This window comes from Plectropomus leopardus, chromosome 1 (genome assembly GCF_026936395.1).
Source record: "Plectropomus leopardus strain MGB_pleo_1.0 chromosome 1, ASM2693639v1, whole genome shotgun sequence".
NCBI classification, from domain to species: domain Eukaryota; kingdom Metazoa; phylum Chordata; class Actinopteri; order Perciformes; family Serranidae; genus Plectropomus; species Plectropomus leopardus.
The window spans coordinates 37236893-37252443 of record NC_142176.1 but is presented as its reverse complement, the minus strand read 5'-3'; the positions used below and the strand labels follow the sequence as shown (position 1 = coordinate 37252443).

At 37.6% G+C, this 15551-nt stretch overlaps 1 protein-coding gene across 3 annotated transcripts in view; it reads right to left on the bottom strand.

The window, feature by feature from the left end:
• Positions 1-8106: 8106 nt before the first annotated feature.
• Positions 8107-15551, bottom strand: part of phkb (phosphorylase kinase, beta) — a 146833-nt gene continuing 139388 nt past the window's right edge. For all 3 annotated transcript variants that reach the window (XM_042484300.2, XM_042484291.2, XM_042484283.2), the window contains 5 exons: positions 13874-14008; positions 13399-13528; positions 12066-12173; positions 10837-10977; positions 8107-10558 (listed from right to left, as the gene is read on the bottom strand). In XM_042484300.2, coding sequence (XP_042340234.2) covers positions 10421-10558; positions 10837-10977; positions 12066-12173; positions 13399-13528; positions 13874-14008 — 652 coding nt within the window. In that variant the 3' untranslated portion in view covers positions 8107-10420. The remainder of the gene's footprint in view (positions 10559-10836; positions 10978-12065; positions 12174-13398; positions 13529-13873; positions 14009-15551) is intronic.

The window sequence follows — 15551 nt, the reverse complement described above, 5'->3', positions numbered from 1 at the left end:
CCTTTTCAGTCATTTTTTCAGCATGCATAATTACACTGTTTTTGGCTGTTTTTGCAACATTTTTTGCCATGGCGTGTCTTGGCACGCGATTGGATGCTGTTTTGAGGTGTTTTAAAGAGTTTTTGGGACATGTCACATTTTGACATTTTTAGCCTTGCTTTTTCGGTCATTTTTTCGACAAGCATTATTACAGTGTTTTCAGCTGTTTTGCAACATTCTATGCTATGGCTTATCTAGGCACGTGATTTTATGCTGTTTCGAGGTGTTTTCAGCTGTTTTTGGGACATGTCATTTTTGACATTTTTAGCCATACTATAGCCTTTCCCTTTCAGTCATCTTTTTCTACATGCATTATTACACTGTTTTTGGCTGATTTTGCAACATTCCATGCCATAGTGTTTCATAGCACACTATTTCATGCTGTTTTGAGGTGTTTGAAATTGTTTTTGGGACATGTCATATTTTGACATTTTTAGCCATACTATAGCCTTGCCCTTTCAGTCATTTTTTCAACATGCATTATTATGATGTTTTTGGCTTTTTTTTTGCAAAATTCTTTGCAATAACGTGTCTTGGCACGCTATTTTATGCTGTTTTGAGGTGTTTTAAATTGTTTTTGGGACATGTCACATTTTGACATTTTTCGCCTTACTATAACCTTACCTGTTCGGTCATTTTTTCAACCTGCATAATTACACTGTTTTTGGCTGTTTTTGCAACATTTGTTGTCATGGCGTGTCTTGGCAAGCTATTTTATGCTGTTTTGAGGTGTTTTAAAAAAATTTTGGGACATGTCATATTTTGACATTTTTAGCAATACTAGCCTTGCCTTTTCAGTCGTTTTTTCAACATGCATAATTATACTGTTTTTGGCTGTTTTTCCAACATTCTATGCCATGGCGTGTCTTGGCACGCTATTTTATTTTGTTTTGAGGTGTTTTCAGCTGGTTTTGGGACATGTGATATTTTGATTTTTATTTTTCGCCATTCTATAGCTTTGCCATTTAGGTCATTTTTTCAACATGCATTATTGTGGTGTTTTCAGCTGTTTTGCAACATTGTACTCTATGGTGTGTCTTTGCATGCTATTTTATGCTGTTTTGAGTTTTTTTCAGCTGTTTTTGGAACATATCATATTTCAACATTCTTAGCCTTGCCTTTTTTTGGACATGCATTATTATAATGTTTTTGGCTGTTTTTGCAGAATTCTTTGCTATAGTGTCTTGGCACACTATTTTATGCTGCTTGAGGTGTTTTAAAGTGTTTTTGGGACATGTCATATTTTGACATTTTTATCCTAGCTTTTTAGGACATTTTTTGAAATGCATTATTACAGTGTTTTTGGCTGTTTTTGCAACATTCTATGCCATGACATGCCTTAGCACACTATTTTATGAAAATTTTAGCCATACTATAGCCTTGCCTTTTCTGTCATTTTTTCAACATGCATTATTTTAGTGATTTTGGCTGTTTTTCCAACATTCTATGCCATGGTTTGTCTCAGCGCGCTATTTTATGCTGTTTTGAGGATGTATTCATCTTTTTTTGGGACATGTCATATTTTGACACTTTTAGTCATACTATAGCCTTGCCTTTTCAGTCATTTTTTCAATATGCATAATTACACTTTTTTTGGCCGTTTTTGCAACATTTTTTGCCATGACGTGTCTTGGCACGCTATTTAATACTGTTTTGAGTTTTTTTCAGCTGTTTTGGGGACGTCATATTTCGACATTTTTAGCCATACTATAGCCTTGCTTTTTTGGTCATTTTTCGACATCCATTATTTTAGTATTTTAGCTGTTTTTGCAACATTCTGTGCTATGGCTTGTCTTGGCATGCTATTTTTTTCTGTTTTGTGGTGTTTTCAGCTGTTTTTGGGGCATGTCACATTTTGACATTTTTAGCCTTACTATAGCCTTTCCCTTTCAGTCATCTTTTTCTACATGGATTATTATAATGTCTTTGGCTGTTTTTGCAACATTTTTTTGCCATGGCATGTCTTGGCACGCTATTGTATGCTGTTTTGAGGTGTTTTAAAGAGTTTTTGGGACATGTCACATTTTGCGATTTTAGTCATACTATAGCCTTGCCTTTTCGGTCATTTTTTCAACCTGCATAATTACACTGTTTTTGACCAGTTCATTCTATGCCATGACATGCCTTAGCACACTATTTTATGAAAATTTTAGCCATACTATAGCCTTGCCTTTTCTGTCATTTTTTCAGCATGCATTATTATGGTGTTTTGGGTCGTGTTTGCAACATTCTGTGGCATGTCTTGGCATGCTATTTTGGTCATTTTTTAGACATGAGTTTTTGACTTTTTTTTGGACATTCTACACCATGGCATGTCTTGGCATGGTATTTCATGCTGTTTTGAGATGTTTTAAACTGGTTTTGGGACGTCATATTTTGACATTTTTAGCCATACTAAAGCCTTGTCTTTTCGTTCATTTTTTCAACATGCATTATTATGGTGTTTTGGCTATTTTTGCATGCTATTTACAGTGTTTTGGGGTGTTTTCAGCTGTTTTTGGGACATGTCATATTTTGACATTTTAAGCCATACTATAGCCTTGCTTTTTCGGTCATTTTTTAAACATGCATTATTGTGGTGTTTTTGGCCATTTTTGCAACATCCTATGGTATGGCGTGTCTCAGAACGCTATTTTACGCTGTGTTTTAGGTTACTTAAATGTGTTTTTGGACATGTCATCTTTTGGCATTTTTTGCCATAGTATCATATTGCTTTTTGGGTTGTTTTTTTTTAGACAATCCATATTATGGTGTTTTGGGGTTTTTTTTTGTAACATTCTATGCTATGGCATGTCTCAGCACAGTATTTTTTGCAGTTTTCAGCTGTTTTTAGCTATTTTAATGGACACATTATTTTTTGACATTTTTCGTCATACTAAAGTATTGCTTTTTGAGTCATTTTTTTCGACATGCCATGTAATTCTTTTGTGTTTTTTCAACATTCTGTGCAATGTTGTGCCTCGGCAAACTATTTTATGCTGTTTTCAGCTTTTTTGGGGGGCATGTCATGTTTTGACATTTATTGTCATACTATAGTATTGCTTTTTGGGTTGTTTTTTTGATATGCCATATTATGGTGTTCGGCAGTTTTTGAAATATTCTAATGAATGGTGTGTCTCAGCACTCTGTTTTAATGCTGTTTTAAGCTGTTTTTTGGACATGTCATGTTTTGACGTTTTGGCCATGTTAAAGTATGGCAATTTTGGTCTTTTTTTACATGATATATTATGGTGTTTTGGACCATTTTTACAACCTTCTTTGTGTCTCTGCATGTGTCTCCATTTTTTGCCATACTATATTATGGCATTGTTGGTCATTTTTTCAACATGCTATAAATTGGTGTTTTTGGCCATTTTTGAAACTTGCTATGTTATGACATGTCTAAGCATGCTATTTTGTGTGGTTTTCAACAGTTTTTTGGACATGTCATATTTTCACATTTTTCTTGTCATACTATAGTACGGCATTTTGTTTGTTTTTTTGACATGTTATATTATGGTGTTTTTAGCCATTTTTGCAAAATTCTATGCTATGGGGTATATTGGCTTGCTGTATTAACTGGTTTCTGCTGTTTTTTGGACATGTCATATTTTTACATTTTTTGCCATTCTATACTATGGCATCTTGGGTCTTTTTTTTTGACATTCTATATTATGCTTTTTGGCAGTTTTTGAAACATTCTATGCGACGATGTATCCTAGCATGCTATTTTATGTGGTTTTCAGCTGTTTTTTCGACATGTTATATTATGGTGTTTCTGGCTGATTTTGCATTGTCGGGTTGACTTATATGCTTTTACAAAATATTAACGCAATAAGGTCTTTGATAAACGATTATCAGTAATTTGGATAGTGGGTAAATGCAAACAACAGAAGAGCTCATATTTTGACTTTTTTTTTTTTTTTCTTTTTTTTTCCATACTGCCATACTCGGCATGCTATTTTATGTAGTTTTCAGCTGTTTTTTCGGACATGTCATATTTTGACATTTTTTGCCATACTACAGCATGGCATTTTCTGTCTTTTTTTTTGACATGCTATATTTTGGTGTTTTGGGCCTTTTTGCATTGTAGGGTTGACTTATGTGCTTTTACAAAATACTGACATAATAAGGTCTCTGATAAATGATAATCAGTAATTTGGATATAATAACTAAGTGGGTAAAGGCAAACAACAGAGCTAGGACAGTCTGGTAAGGTCAGAAAACTTTACAGTAAAGCAGCCAGGTAAAGATAACACTTAGACAATTATGATATCCAAAATCTACGACTACATCTAGTATCAAATCATGCACTTGGGTTGGGTACGAATATATCTTGGTTGTGGCTGACCAGTTCACAAGATTTGCCCACGGGTATCCAAGGAGGAACAAGTCTGGACAAACAGCTGCTGAAAGAATCTTCAGCGACTTCATTCTCCGCTTTGGCTATCCATCAAAGTTACACCATGACCAGGGCAGAGAGTTAAAAAATAAACTATTTAAGACACTAGAACAATTTACCAGAGTAAGCCACTCTGGGACAATACCTTACCACCCTCAGGGCAATCAAGCAGAAAACCTCAATAGAATGCTGCTTCAGATGCTGAGAACCCTAGAAGAGAAAGAGAAGGGCAACTGGAAGCAACACTTTTCCCAGATTGTGCATGCGTATAATTGCACCAAACATGAAGCCACAGGCTTTTCACTGCACTATTTGATGTATAGAAGCCACCCTCGCCTCCCTGTTGACCTGTTTGGTCTGTCCATGGAAGAGGAAGCAGACTCTTTCAGGAGTTATGTGGAGAAATGGGCAAAGCAAATGAGAGAAGCCCATTGAGTAGCTTTCGAACATAGTCAACAATCAAGTGCTAAAGATATCATGATCGTCACCTGAAAGGGGTCGTCCTCCAGCCTGGTGATAGGGTTCTTCTCAACACGCACAATATTATCACAATGTTGTCATAGCTGACTACCAAATCAATGAAGAGTATTTACCTGCAGAACAAACACAACTGGAAGAGTATGAGTGTCAGGGAACACAAGCCAGTGCAGATGGAGATGAAAGACCTATGACCCCCGATGCAGTGGATACACAGAGTGAACCAGTCAGGAGATCCTCACGAGACAGAAGGCCCACCCAGATGTTGACATACGAGTCCGCCCTTCTACCTGCTCCGCAGCTATGTAAACACTGTGAAAGTACAGCCAATACCCTTCTGGGAGATCAAGCCGTATCTCAGGTTGCAGCAGGAACATTATCCAATATTTTACCAGTCATCTTACCAGATACCTTACCAGACGCTGATTTACCAAGAAATGCCTCACACCACTGTTGTCCCTTACTCTGTCTGTTTACTTACACTGAAGGACTAACCTCTACCTACCTGAGACATACTTACCTCTACCTTCATACTTACCTTTACCTATCCACCTAAAATACCAAACACATATTATCTAAATAACACATATTTACCTATACCTACCTGAAATACACATACTTACCTTGTTTTACATTTGCCAACAAATGAGTGTATTGTTAATTCCATTGGAAGACCCTAAAAATTTTCATGGTAATGTTTGAATAAGTGTTTTTCGATGCCAGCAGCCACATTTTATTTTGTGGGGAAGCGTGTGACACACACAAAATGTGTGGTCACAAGTTTTTGTGTGTGTTTATCTAATTATTATTTTCTTTTATTTTGTAATGTTGTCATATTTAAATATATTGTCTTATTTGAAAGAACAGCAAAAGAGCATTGTCTCAAAATACTAACTTCCTAGAAGTGTGCTCTAACCTATGGCCAGTAGGTGGCAGCGCAGCACTGTGGTAAACTTTTGGACTGTGGACTGTGTGCACCAGCTACATCTTCCCCATAGCGGGATAAGATTTTGAACGAGACGTTTTATTATTGTTCCTGTTTTCTGAGACACACGCATGCCAGCCTGCATGCTCTCTTTTCACCTGATGACCTGATGAGATGTTGATTTTAATGACATACTATCCTGTGTCATTTTTTTATGATTTTTGGTTTACATACTGACCTATGTTATTTTTCATGATATTTGGACGACATACTAAACTTATTGTTTGCATGGATTTAAGACATACTATACTATGAGGAAGACATAGAAACAATATATGAGTATTGTACAGTATTGTGTATTGGTCTTCTGATTAAACACAGTGAAACAGCTCATGGATATGCCTCCACATCCATGGGATTTCTACACAGTGTTTTCCATTTTATTATGATTTATTTTCTGAAAAATAAAAACCACGGAAGCATATCATAAAAATAAAACCAGGATCATATCTATCTCATTTCTTGAACTATACTGCATCCTAGTGGACTTGTGAGGAATAAACTCCTCAAGTGCAGAATGCTATACTTTAAGTTTTTCTTTGTTTCTTTCTTTCCTTTTTTTGTAGATGGGAAGTTGACATTGAGGAAATTGAAATCTATGATTATAAATTGAATTTTTACAAAATTCTCTGGCTCTGCTGTTTTGTGTGAGTTAGTATTGCTCCTTCCATAAACTTGGGTAATGGAGAGATTTAAAAATAATCCTCAAAACTGAAGCAGTAGACACCTAAATATCCGGACTTTCAGTACCTAATGGACCTTTCCTAAACTGCCCCCCGCGCTCACTCCTCAGCCACTTCCAAACTTTCTCTGCATTCACATGGAGTGTCCACCACATTATGTGCCACCCCAAACCAATTAGCATGGAGTGGAAGTGGGCTATAAAACCCTCCAACAGTGAGCAGAAGATTGACAGTGATAGTCCTCTTACAAAAGCAACAACAGCTCAAGACAACAACAAAAGCTCAAGCTAAGGTAGAATTTAATATTGTAATATGGATGTTAACAACTAAATTGTTAAAAAACCAAACACACCTTTTTCTAGTCTGCTAAAAAAAAAAAAATCAGCTTCTACATTTAAGAGTGAAAAACAGGTAGGTTGTTATTTGATTTGAATTTGGTGAAAAAAGTATGTTATACATAAGAAAAATAAGAATTCAGATACCAAAATTCAGGTAAACAGTAGCAGCTCTATCCGTGGTTTCGCAATGATACAACAGTTCTGCTTTCTGCTGAAGGGGTAGGTTTGAAGCTTGCCACTGTATTTCTGCACCTACACCTAAACAAAGAATACTTCTTTCAGCTGTGACAGTGACTACAAACACAGGTACACTCCGTGACCGAGTCGGAGTGAGGTGTTTCCAGTGTGAAAGGCACAGAGTAGGTCAAGCTCCAAAGACACTGGATTTTAGACTTCCCATTATAGCATCTTTTTATTTTACCCTCTTTGATGGCATCGCCATTTTCTGGAAGGTGACAAAATATATTATACAAGTGTTTTAATAGTAGTAATCTATCTGTAAGAGCAATATCTGTGGAATCCTTAGCGGTTAAAGGGAGATGCATTTTCTCTTAAATAACATGAAAACATGATCCTTTATGATACATTTACAGTTGTATAGCTAAGTAGCAATGAATATTTCAAATTTTAACTGATTAAAATTAATTATCTGAAAAATAGATTTTAAAAAGCTCAGAAACTTTTTGAGATCCCTCACTTTATAATGACAGAAACTAATTTCTTTTGGATTCCTTTCAGTGAAGAAGAGATTTATTTAACAAGACAGGCAAGATCTCTTCTCACCAGCATGCAAGTTGATTTGAATATATTGAGTGTGAGGCAGAGCTCATTTATCTTCTCCTCTGGCTCTCGCCCACCTTTCTCTGCCAGTCAGTTAGTCAGTGCTGCAGACAGCATATGCAGCCTCAGTAGCGAGATGCAGATTGATAAGGGTTTTGGGCAATATAAGTGGGTGTAACTGGTAGGATCCGATACAATGCCAAACGCGGCACTCAGGGCTGTCGCAGTCACGCTCCATTTCTGCTGCAGTTTTAGCCAAGAAACAAGAGGTTTCTGCATCACATGAAGCAATTACATGTCGGTATTTCATATTCACATAACTGTAGAGGAAAAAGGGAAATCTTCCAGAAGCAGCTGCATAATGCAAACTTATTTACACATACAGTTTAAAAAGGTGATAGTAAAGTGCCACAAAGGGAAGTGTTTATAGTTTCCATCATAACTTTATTCTTTGAAACTACAGTTTGAGTTAAAAATACTTCTTTTGAACAACGGTAAACAACACACACACACAGTGACAAGGTTGGGCGGATTCATCACAGTGATGATATTCAGAGAGGCACGCTTTTAAATAAGTCAAAGTGAATCTTATCATTTCCACCTAAGGATGACAGCAGTCTTTACTGTTGCCGCACATTCAACAAAACAGCGGTTTCTAAAGGGTCGTCAGTCCCAGGACATCAGATGAGCAGTAGTCATTATCATGCAAAGCCCCATAGTGCAAAACAGGCCTCTCTGAAACTTTATTTTGTAGCCTAAAACATTCAGAAAAACCGTCACAATGGTTATGGCAAACAGCACCTACTGTCATGCGGCAAACTGTGCATGCATAGAGGTAAGAGGACACAGTGTCCCACTAAGAGAAACTCAACAACAAACACCAAACTTCAGCTGAATATACTGTGATTCACTATGAAATCTCAAATTCTCAGACCTTCTAATGCCAAACACACACTGACAGTTTAAATAAGGATAACCGCATTAAGTTGTAATTTGATGAGATTCATATATGAAATAAAGGCTGACTTTATGTGACTATGTGCACCTTTTTAAGGCCCCTGGGAGCCAAATGGATCAATTTAACAACCACACCTCTTATGATACAACATGACCTTGCACTAATTGCTGTGTAACAGCTATGGGCTATTGCTGGGGAAGTATAGCTTACATCTGAGCTCATGGTTCTCCCTTTATTATTTTAAAGTACTTGAAAGTCAGAGTGAAAACATTCAGATTGAGTTTTTGAGCAAAACCAAAAATTAAAAAAATAGTTCAGAAGTTTTTGATATCCACTGATTCAAAATAATTAAATAAGAGGACTGATAGAGCATACTTTAGAACAGAGCCAGGCTAGCTGTTTCCCCATGTTTGTGGTTTTATTTTTATGCTAAGTTAAGCTAAAGGCCCTGACACACCAAGCTGACAGTAAGCCGTGGGTCAATGTTAGGCCGACAGTGAGTGTCTGCTGCCCTACTTGCACCACACCATTGGCCCCTGTTGGCCCTAGTCAGGGTTTTTTTGACACTCTGAAATCACATAGTGGGATTCACCTCAGTACACAAGAGAGACAGAAATGAGGAAAGTAAACAAACGGCTTAATTTATCTGGGAGTGAGTTAAAAAAAAATTGCTCTTTAAAGTATGAATTTTTTTTTAGACATTGAGCTCTTTAGGAGAAAAAGTTCACGATGGACTGTGTTATCGTTCACTAGCACAAGAAATACATGTTCTTTGACGGTTAGACTGTGATGTGCTAACTGGCGAACTAGCATCGCGACGATCTTCCGATATCCCTTTTTGATTTAAGTAATGCAGACAATTGCCATTTGCTAGCATGGAGAATTGCTTTCTTTTGAGCTTTACTTCCACTTTCTTTGTGGTATGTTCAAGTGCAACTTTTTGGCCAAGACACAGGTGACATGACACCAAAGATGGCTTTTGTCGCCCTTAGGTGTTTGATGTCAGTTTGGTGTGTCTGGGCCTTAAGATAACACAAAACTATTATCACTTTTGTATTTTTTTTTTCAATTACTTTGTATTTCAATAAAAATCTGTATTAATGGAGAAAGAGCAAAATAACAGTTGGCTAGGTACAGTAATTAATAACACAATTAAAATGTTCATTTGAATACACAACACAGCTGGGAGACTAAACTCTGGCTATAAAAAGATGTATAAAGATTAGAGAAGGTCCTAAGTGCTACAGTCGTGAGTTCAGCACAACTGGTGTGTGTATACAATGTCAACCCTTTAAACAAAACGCAGACATCATAATCTACGGCATCCAGGTAGAGGATAACAAATCTGCTCAGTCAAGTGCAGTACAGTATGTGGCAACATTAGCTAGTTGTGTGGCATTTCACATGACTAGCTACCAATACTAATAAACAGCTACAGTTTTACGAGGTAACTCTATTAAAATGTTACTGAACAAAACTGTCTAGAGGTAAAAGAAATATTGCATTTTACTTTTTATATTAAACATGACTGGTGGATGTATTTTAAAGCCTGGAGCAAACATGCTAATCTACACCAACCGAGGCTTCTGCTCACAGCTTCTACTGCTGTTGAGGCAAAAGTCCAGCTAAAATGTAGCTTGCAGGAGTGGGCAGAGTGCTGCCACAGGGAGGACTGGAGAGGTTAGAGGTTACCTTCTGAATATATGTGATGGATACTCAGTAGACCATTTCATGACTACACTGCAGCGGGTCAGGATTAGGGGTCAAAGCGCTGTAAATCTAGCTAACGGAGCACGGGTCGTCCTTGCAGGGCTTGACATCGCCTTGCAGCAACAGGATCATAACAGCCTTGGTCAGGTAGCTAGAGGTGCCTCTTTTTCCCACTGGTGGTGTGTTGTAGAAAGCCTCCATGTCATCCTAGCAGAGTTAAAGGAATTTTCAGAATTTCAAAATAAACTGCTCACCAAATCTTAAAAGTTGAATAAAGAATTGGACCATGACAGTCTGTTTCTATGATGCTTCTATTCATTTAAGATACCTCTTTAGTGAAATTATCAGTGTATGGCTGGAACACAAGCTCAAACACATCAATGAAGAAATGTAATGAGATCATTTTGTGTCTGACACTCAGGGCACATCCAGATGAGAAAATGTTATAATACCACTTAATATCAGTTGCAGCCAAGAGAGACTACCTGTTTCTCCATGCCTTCAAAATGACTGCGGTCCTTCTGGAAATCACTGAAGGCTTCCTTCACCAGATGGTCCAGATCCACCTTGTCGGTGAACTCCAGCTCCGGGTTTCTCTCCAGCACTATGGACACCACCATCAGCAACTAGTCACACAGTGGAGATAGGATAAGACTGTCAGAGACTAAGAAAAGAGCATTCTTTTTTTAAACCTAACTTAATTGTATTCACAAGAAATGTTAAAATCACTCTCAAAACATCACTACCACCTCACTGTTGTATGTCTCAGCAAACCAGTCAGAAAGCAGTACAGTTTACATCCATGTCTGTAAAACCATGGCTGCTTTACACATCTTCCACCGGCAGCACAGGAGAGCTATACAATGTCTCCCCTTCTGTTCCTGAGTTATGATCATGAGTAATGGTCAGGAAAGTGTTTTTACAGAACATTACGATGTCACAATGAAGTTAACCTTTGACCTTTCAGATACAAAAGTCAGTTCATTGTTGAATCCAAGTGAACATTCGTGCCAAAGAAATTCTCTCAAGATGTTCTTGAGATATTTTGCTCACAAGACTGAGGTGGATCCAAGGGCACTGTTACCTTTGATCTTCAACCACCTTAATTTGACCAGTTTATGGTTTAGTTCAAGTGAACACTTTTGCCAAATTTGAAGAAATTTCCTCAAGGGGTTCTTGAGATATTGCTTTCACAAGAATGAGACAAACAAGGTCACAGTTACCTTGAACTTTGACCACCAAAATCTAATCAGTTTATCCTTGAGTCCAAGTTACTGTTTGTGTCAAATCTAAGACATTCCCTCAAGCCGTTTTTGACATTTCATGTTCACAAGAATGGAATAGATGAGGTCAAAATGACCTTGACCTTTGACGTTGTGCCGAATTTGAAGAAATTCCCTAAAAGCATCCTTGAGATATCACATTCACAAGAATGGAACGGACGGACAACCTGAAAGCATAATGCCTCTGGCCACGGCTATCGCCAGCACCGAAGCATAAAAATGGACATCAAGGAAGAACTGGAGTCACTTAATATCCTCGCCGCTCGACTGTGGACAAGCTGCAGTGCTTACACAGGTGTGTGATCAATGGCAGAATAAAGAGATCAAAGTCAGTGTCATGTTGAATACAAATCGATACACATTTAATTTGTTAGCTCAATTTATTTAGATTCTGTGTGCACTTTGGTTGTGTGTGTGCGTTTGGCGGGTACCTCTACTATGATTTGTCTGTACTCAGGCAGGACAATGTTCTTCAGCGTGTCCTCCACCAGCAGGGAGAAGTTCATCTCATACATGGTCATGTCAGACAGTGTCGGTTGCTGCAGGGAGACAGTTGGGAGTAAAAAATGAGGTTCATGTGAGCGTGAACAGACAGCTGCTGGGTGCTGTAATCAGTGATCATTGTGTATATCCTGTGTGTGTTTGTGACCAGTATACAATGATTAACGGCTGTTATTATTATTCTTTTTAATTATTTTGTCCTGATTAAAATGTCAAACTGAATCATCTGACTCCATCACTGTGAGCACAAAAGAGGCAGAGGAATGAGGGATCTCCCTCCTCCTGCGCACTAACAACCTGTCCATCATGGTGACTGCAGTAACTGTTAGAACAAGTCAGTCTTCGCACCTTCAGCTAAAGACTCTCCCTTTTCAAACAGATTATGAAAGATGTCGAGAAAATAAATAGAAATTGTGAAAACTTAAGAGTGGAATTGGCTGTGGTCCCTCACTACTTGGCAAATTGTGCTTACTGATACACTAACAAACAGTGCTTTGAAGCAACAGAATACCAGTGATGTGTGTAGGAATTTTTTCGACAACTGTCTTTCTAACATGAGTATAAAGAGAGCAATTATTCCTTTGAAATGAAATTCTAGCTCTGATACAGATTATTTGTCAGTGTATTTATAAAATTAAGGCCAATTAATCAAGTAATCCTTAGTCTTAAATATTTTTAAGAACAGGATGTTTTGGAATAGGTAACACAATTTCCACCTGCAGGCCTACATGAAAACAACTTTCATAAGCATGGTTAATATTGTAATAACCATGACATAATTACACAGTTTCCCTTTGGAGTTGTTTTGAATGAGACTTATTGATGAGGCATTTAGCTGGAATAGACCTACAATACTTACAATGTGTGAACGGAACACTTGTTACAGTAACCTAATTATGTTGTTTAAAAAAGGAGGTTGAATTAAAATACATTGTGACAACTTTTCTTTTAGTTTTAGTGGTTGCAAAATGAATCTATAAACGTCAAATCCAATAATGGGAATAGACCAAACAGCAGATGCAGTAGCAGTTTTGTAACTGGTCCCTGTTTGTAGAAAGAAGTATTTTGGCAGACATTGTCACTAATGTGTTATGTACTCACAACAGTCAGCATAACACATGTGCCTGCAAACATACATGTGCCCAAGGAATAAAAATATTCATGCAGGTTTCTATAAGCCGTAGCCGTTTGCATAGCAGCACACAGTAGACCAGCATCGGTCATTGGTATTTATCCTGCAGCACAGTCAGGGGAGACAGGTACCTGTGGGAGGTGAGTTCCAGCCACCGTAAAGCCGTTGGGGGTCCTCTCCAGGATCTGCCACACACGATCATAAAAGCCCAGAGGGGTTCTGTTCAGAGAGCCATCAATCTGACGCCTGTTCAGCCAAGACCTGAGGCAAAAAACAAGGGTGAAACTGCTGAACCAAGTTTGAGAGACTGAGGAAATGTAATGTTGATGGCTGCTGTGTTGGGGGCAATTGTCTATGAGTCAATCTGTATTAGATAAGATGAGATAAGATAAAAAACGTAATGTTTCCCATGGGGAAATTGGGTTGCAGCAGCGGCAGATCATACGATATGGATGTAGACAAGACAGAGGATGAAATAATTAAAACGAAAAAGATAATACAAGCGAATGTATTAAGATAACGACACTGCCTCTTCAAAGGCAGATTTGTGAGTAGAAAGGAAGAAAGCACGGTTATGTTACCATAGTGTGATGTCTCTTTGAGTACCTGCCAGTGTGTTGAGGCTGCAGCACGTCCAGCAGAAGCTGCTTGATGTCACCTGGGGACAGCTGGTAGATGTCCTGGGGTGGCATGTCTCCCGCCCTGATCTTCAGCTCATGTTTCATTGCCTGGACAATCCATCTAGAATCCACAATACAGCACCATGGAATTAAACTCTATACAGCTCTTTGTCAAAGACCAGTGTGTGTCAAAGTCCTTACTGTAGTATTGTTTCACAGTGTCAAGTTTCTCAGGAATTTTTGATCTTTTTTTTTTGTGTTAAAGAAATAATACAGTAAATAAAATTAAATAATTATGCCAAGATTTATCTCTTATGTATGAAATATTATCTCCTAGGCTACATATTATGTCCTAAGTATGGGATAAACTTTGAGAGTTAGAATACCATGCAGAATCTCTCTTTCGCTCTCGCTCTCCTTCTCGTTTGGTTTCACTATACCTACAACGGACAGCACCGCTATCCATGCTACTGAACTGTAGGCTATCTTGGAAAATAATTCTGTTATTTTTGCTATTTTTCTATAGATGAATAATTGCAATAACCCATGTGTCAAAGTATAAATGTTACCTCTGCGCCAAGAACAACATAGTCAGAACAATGGCAGTTCTACAAATAAAAACAATCAATCTAACTGGTTAAGTGGAGAGGCATTCCTCGAAACTTCAAGAAGGAATTTAAACATGACAGTGAGATTGAAATTTGAGTTATTTGTCATGTAAGCAATGCTACTGCAAAAAAACATGAATCAATCTGTCCCTCTCTCTTGCTGACTCACTTGTTTGCTGAGTTGACTGTGTAAGTGCATGCGTGGGAATGTAGACATTGTGGGCAGACGTTCTTGTGCGTACAAAATTAGAATCCTGCCTACACCACTGCACAGTTCCATTATGTTTTCCCCGGAACATTTATACTTCATGTATGCTACATTTGGCTGAACATTCAATGCCTTTTGTATTGTGGACTCAGCATTTCATTCTACTTGGCTTTCGCACTCTCAAAACAGCATAATTAAGTTTCACTTTATGTGACAAGTAGAATATATTATCTTCTATGTAAGAGATGACATCCCAAATAAGGAGTTAATATCTCTTATGTGGAAGACAAACTCAAGTTTTGACCAATATTACACGCTTTTTTTTTTTTTAACTTTACCTCTCAGGGCTTCTGTAAAGAAAGTCCAGAAGTCTCAAACTTTATCTGCTACATAGGAGATATTGTCTCCTATGCATTATCTCCTATGTAAGGGAAAAAATCCCATATGAGGAGTTCATATCTCCTACATAGCAGATAAACTTAGTTAACTTGTATTTAACTTCAGGCCTTCTACAAAAAAGTCAAACACAGACAGATAAAAACAGCTGCCTTGTTTGTATAACTAAACTGATGGAAGAGAATTTTGAGTTTGCTGTACTTACCTCAGAACACTTCTACCTCTACTTTGACTTTTTATTTTCCTGACAATTTTTTTCCACACCAAACATGTTTGGAGAAATCTGTTCAAACTCAGGCACTTTTATCCAATAAGTACATAGAACACCTACAAATTGAGTTTAAGACTACTTCCAAGAGCACTGGAGCATGTTTTTTTTGGAGTAAAAAAACAGCTCTAGACAGATATTTGAAGCTCTGCTTTTCTGATGTTTTGATCAGCTAACATAAGAA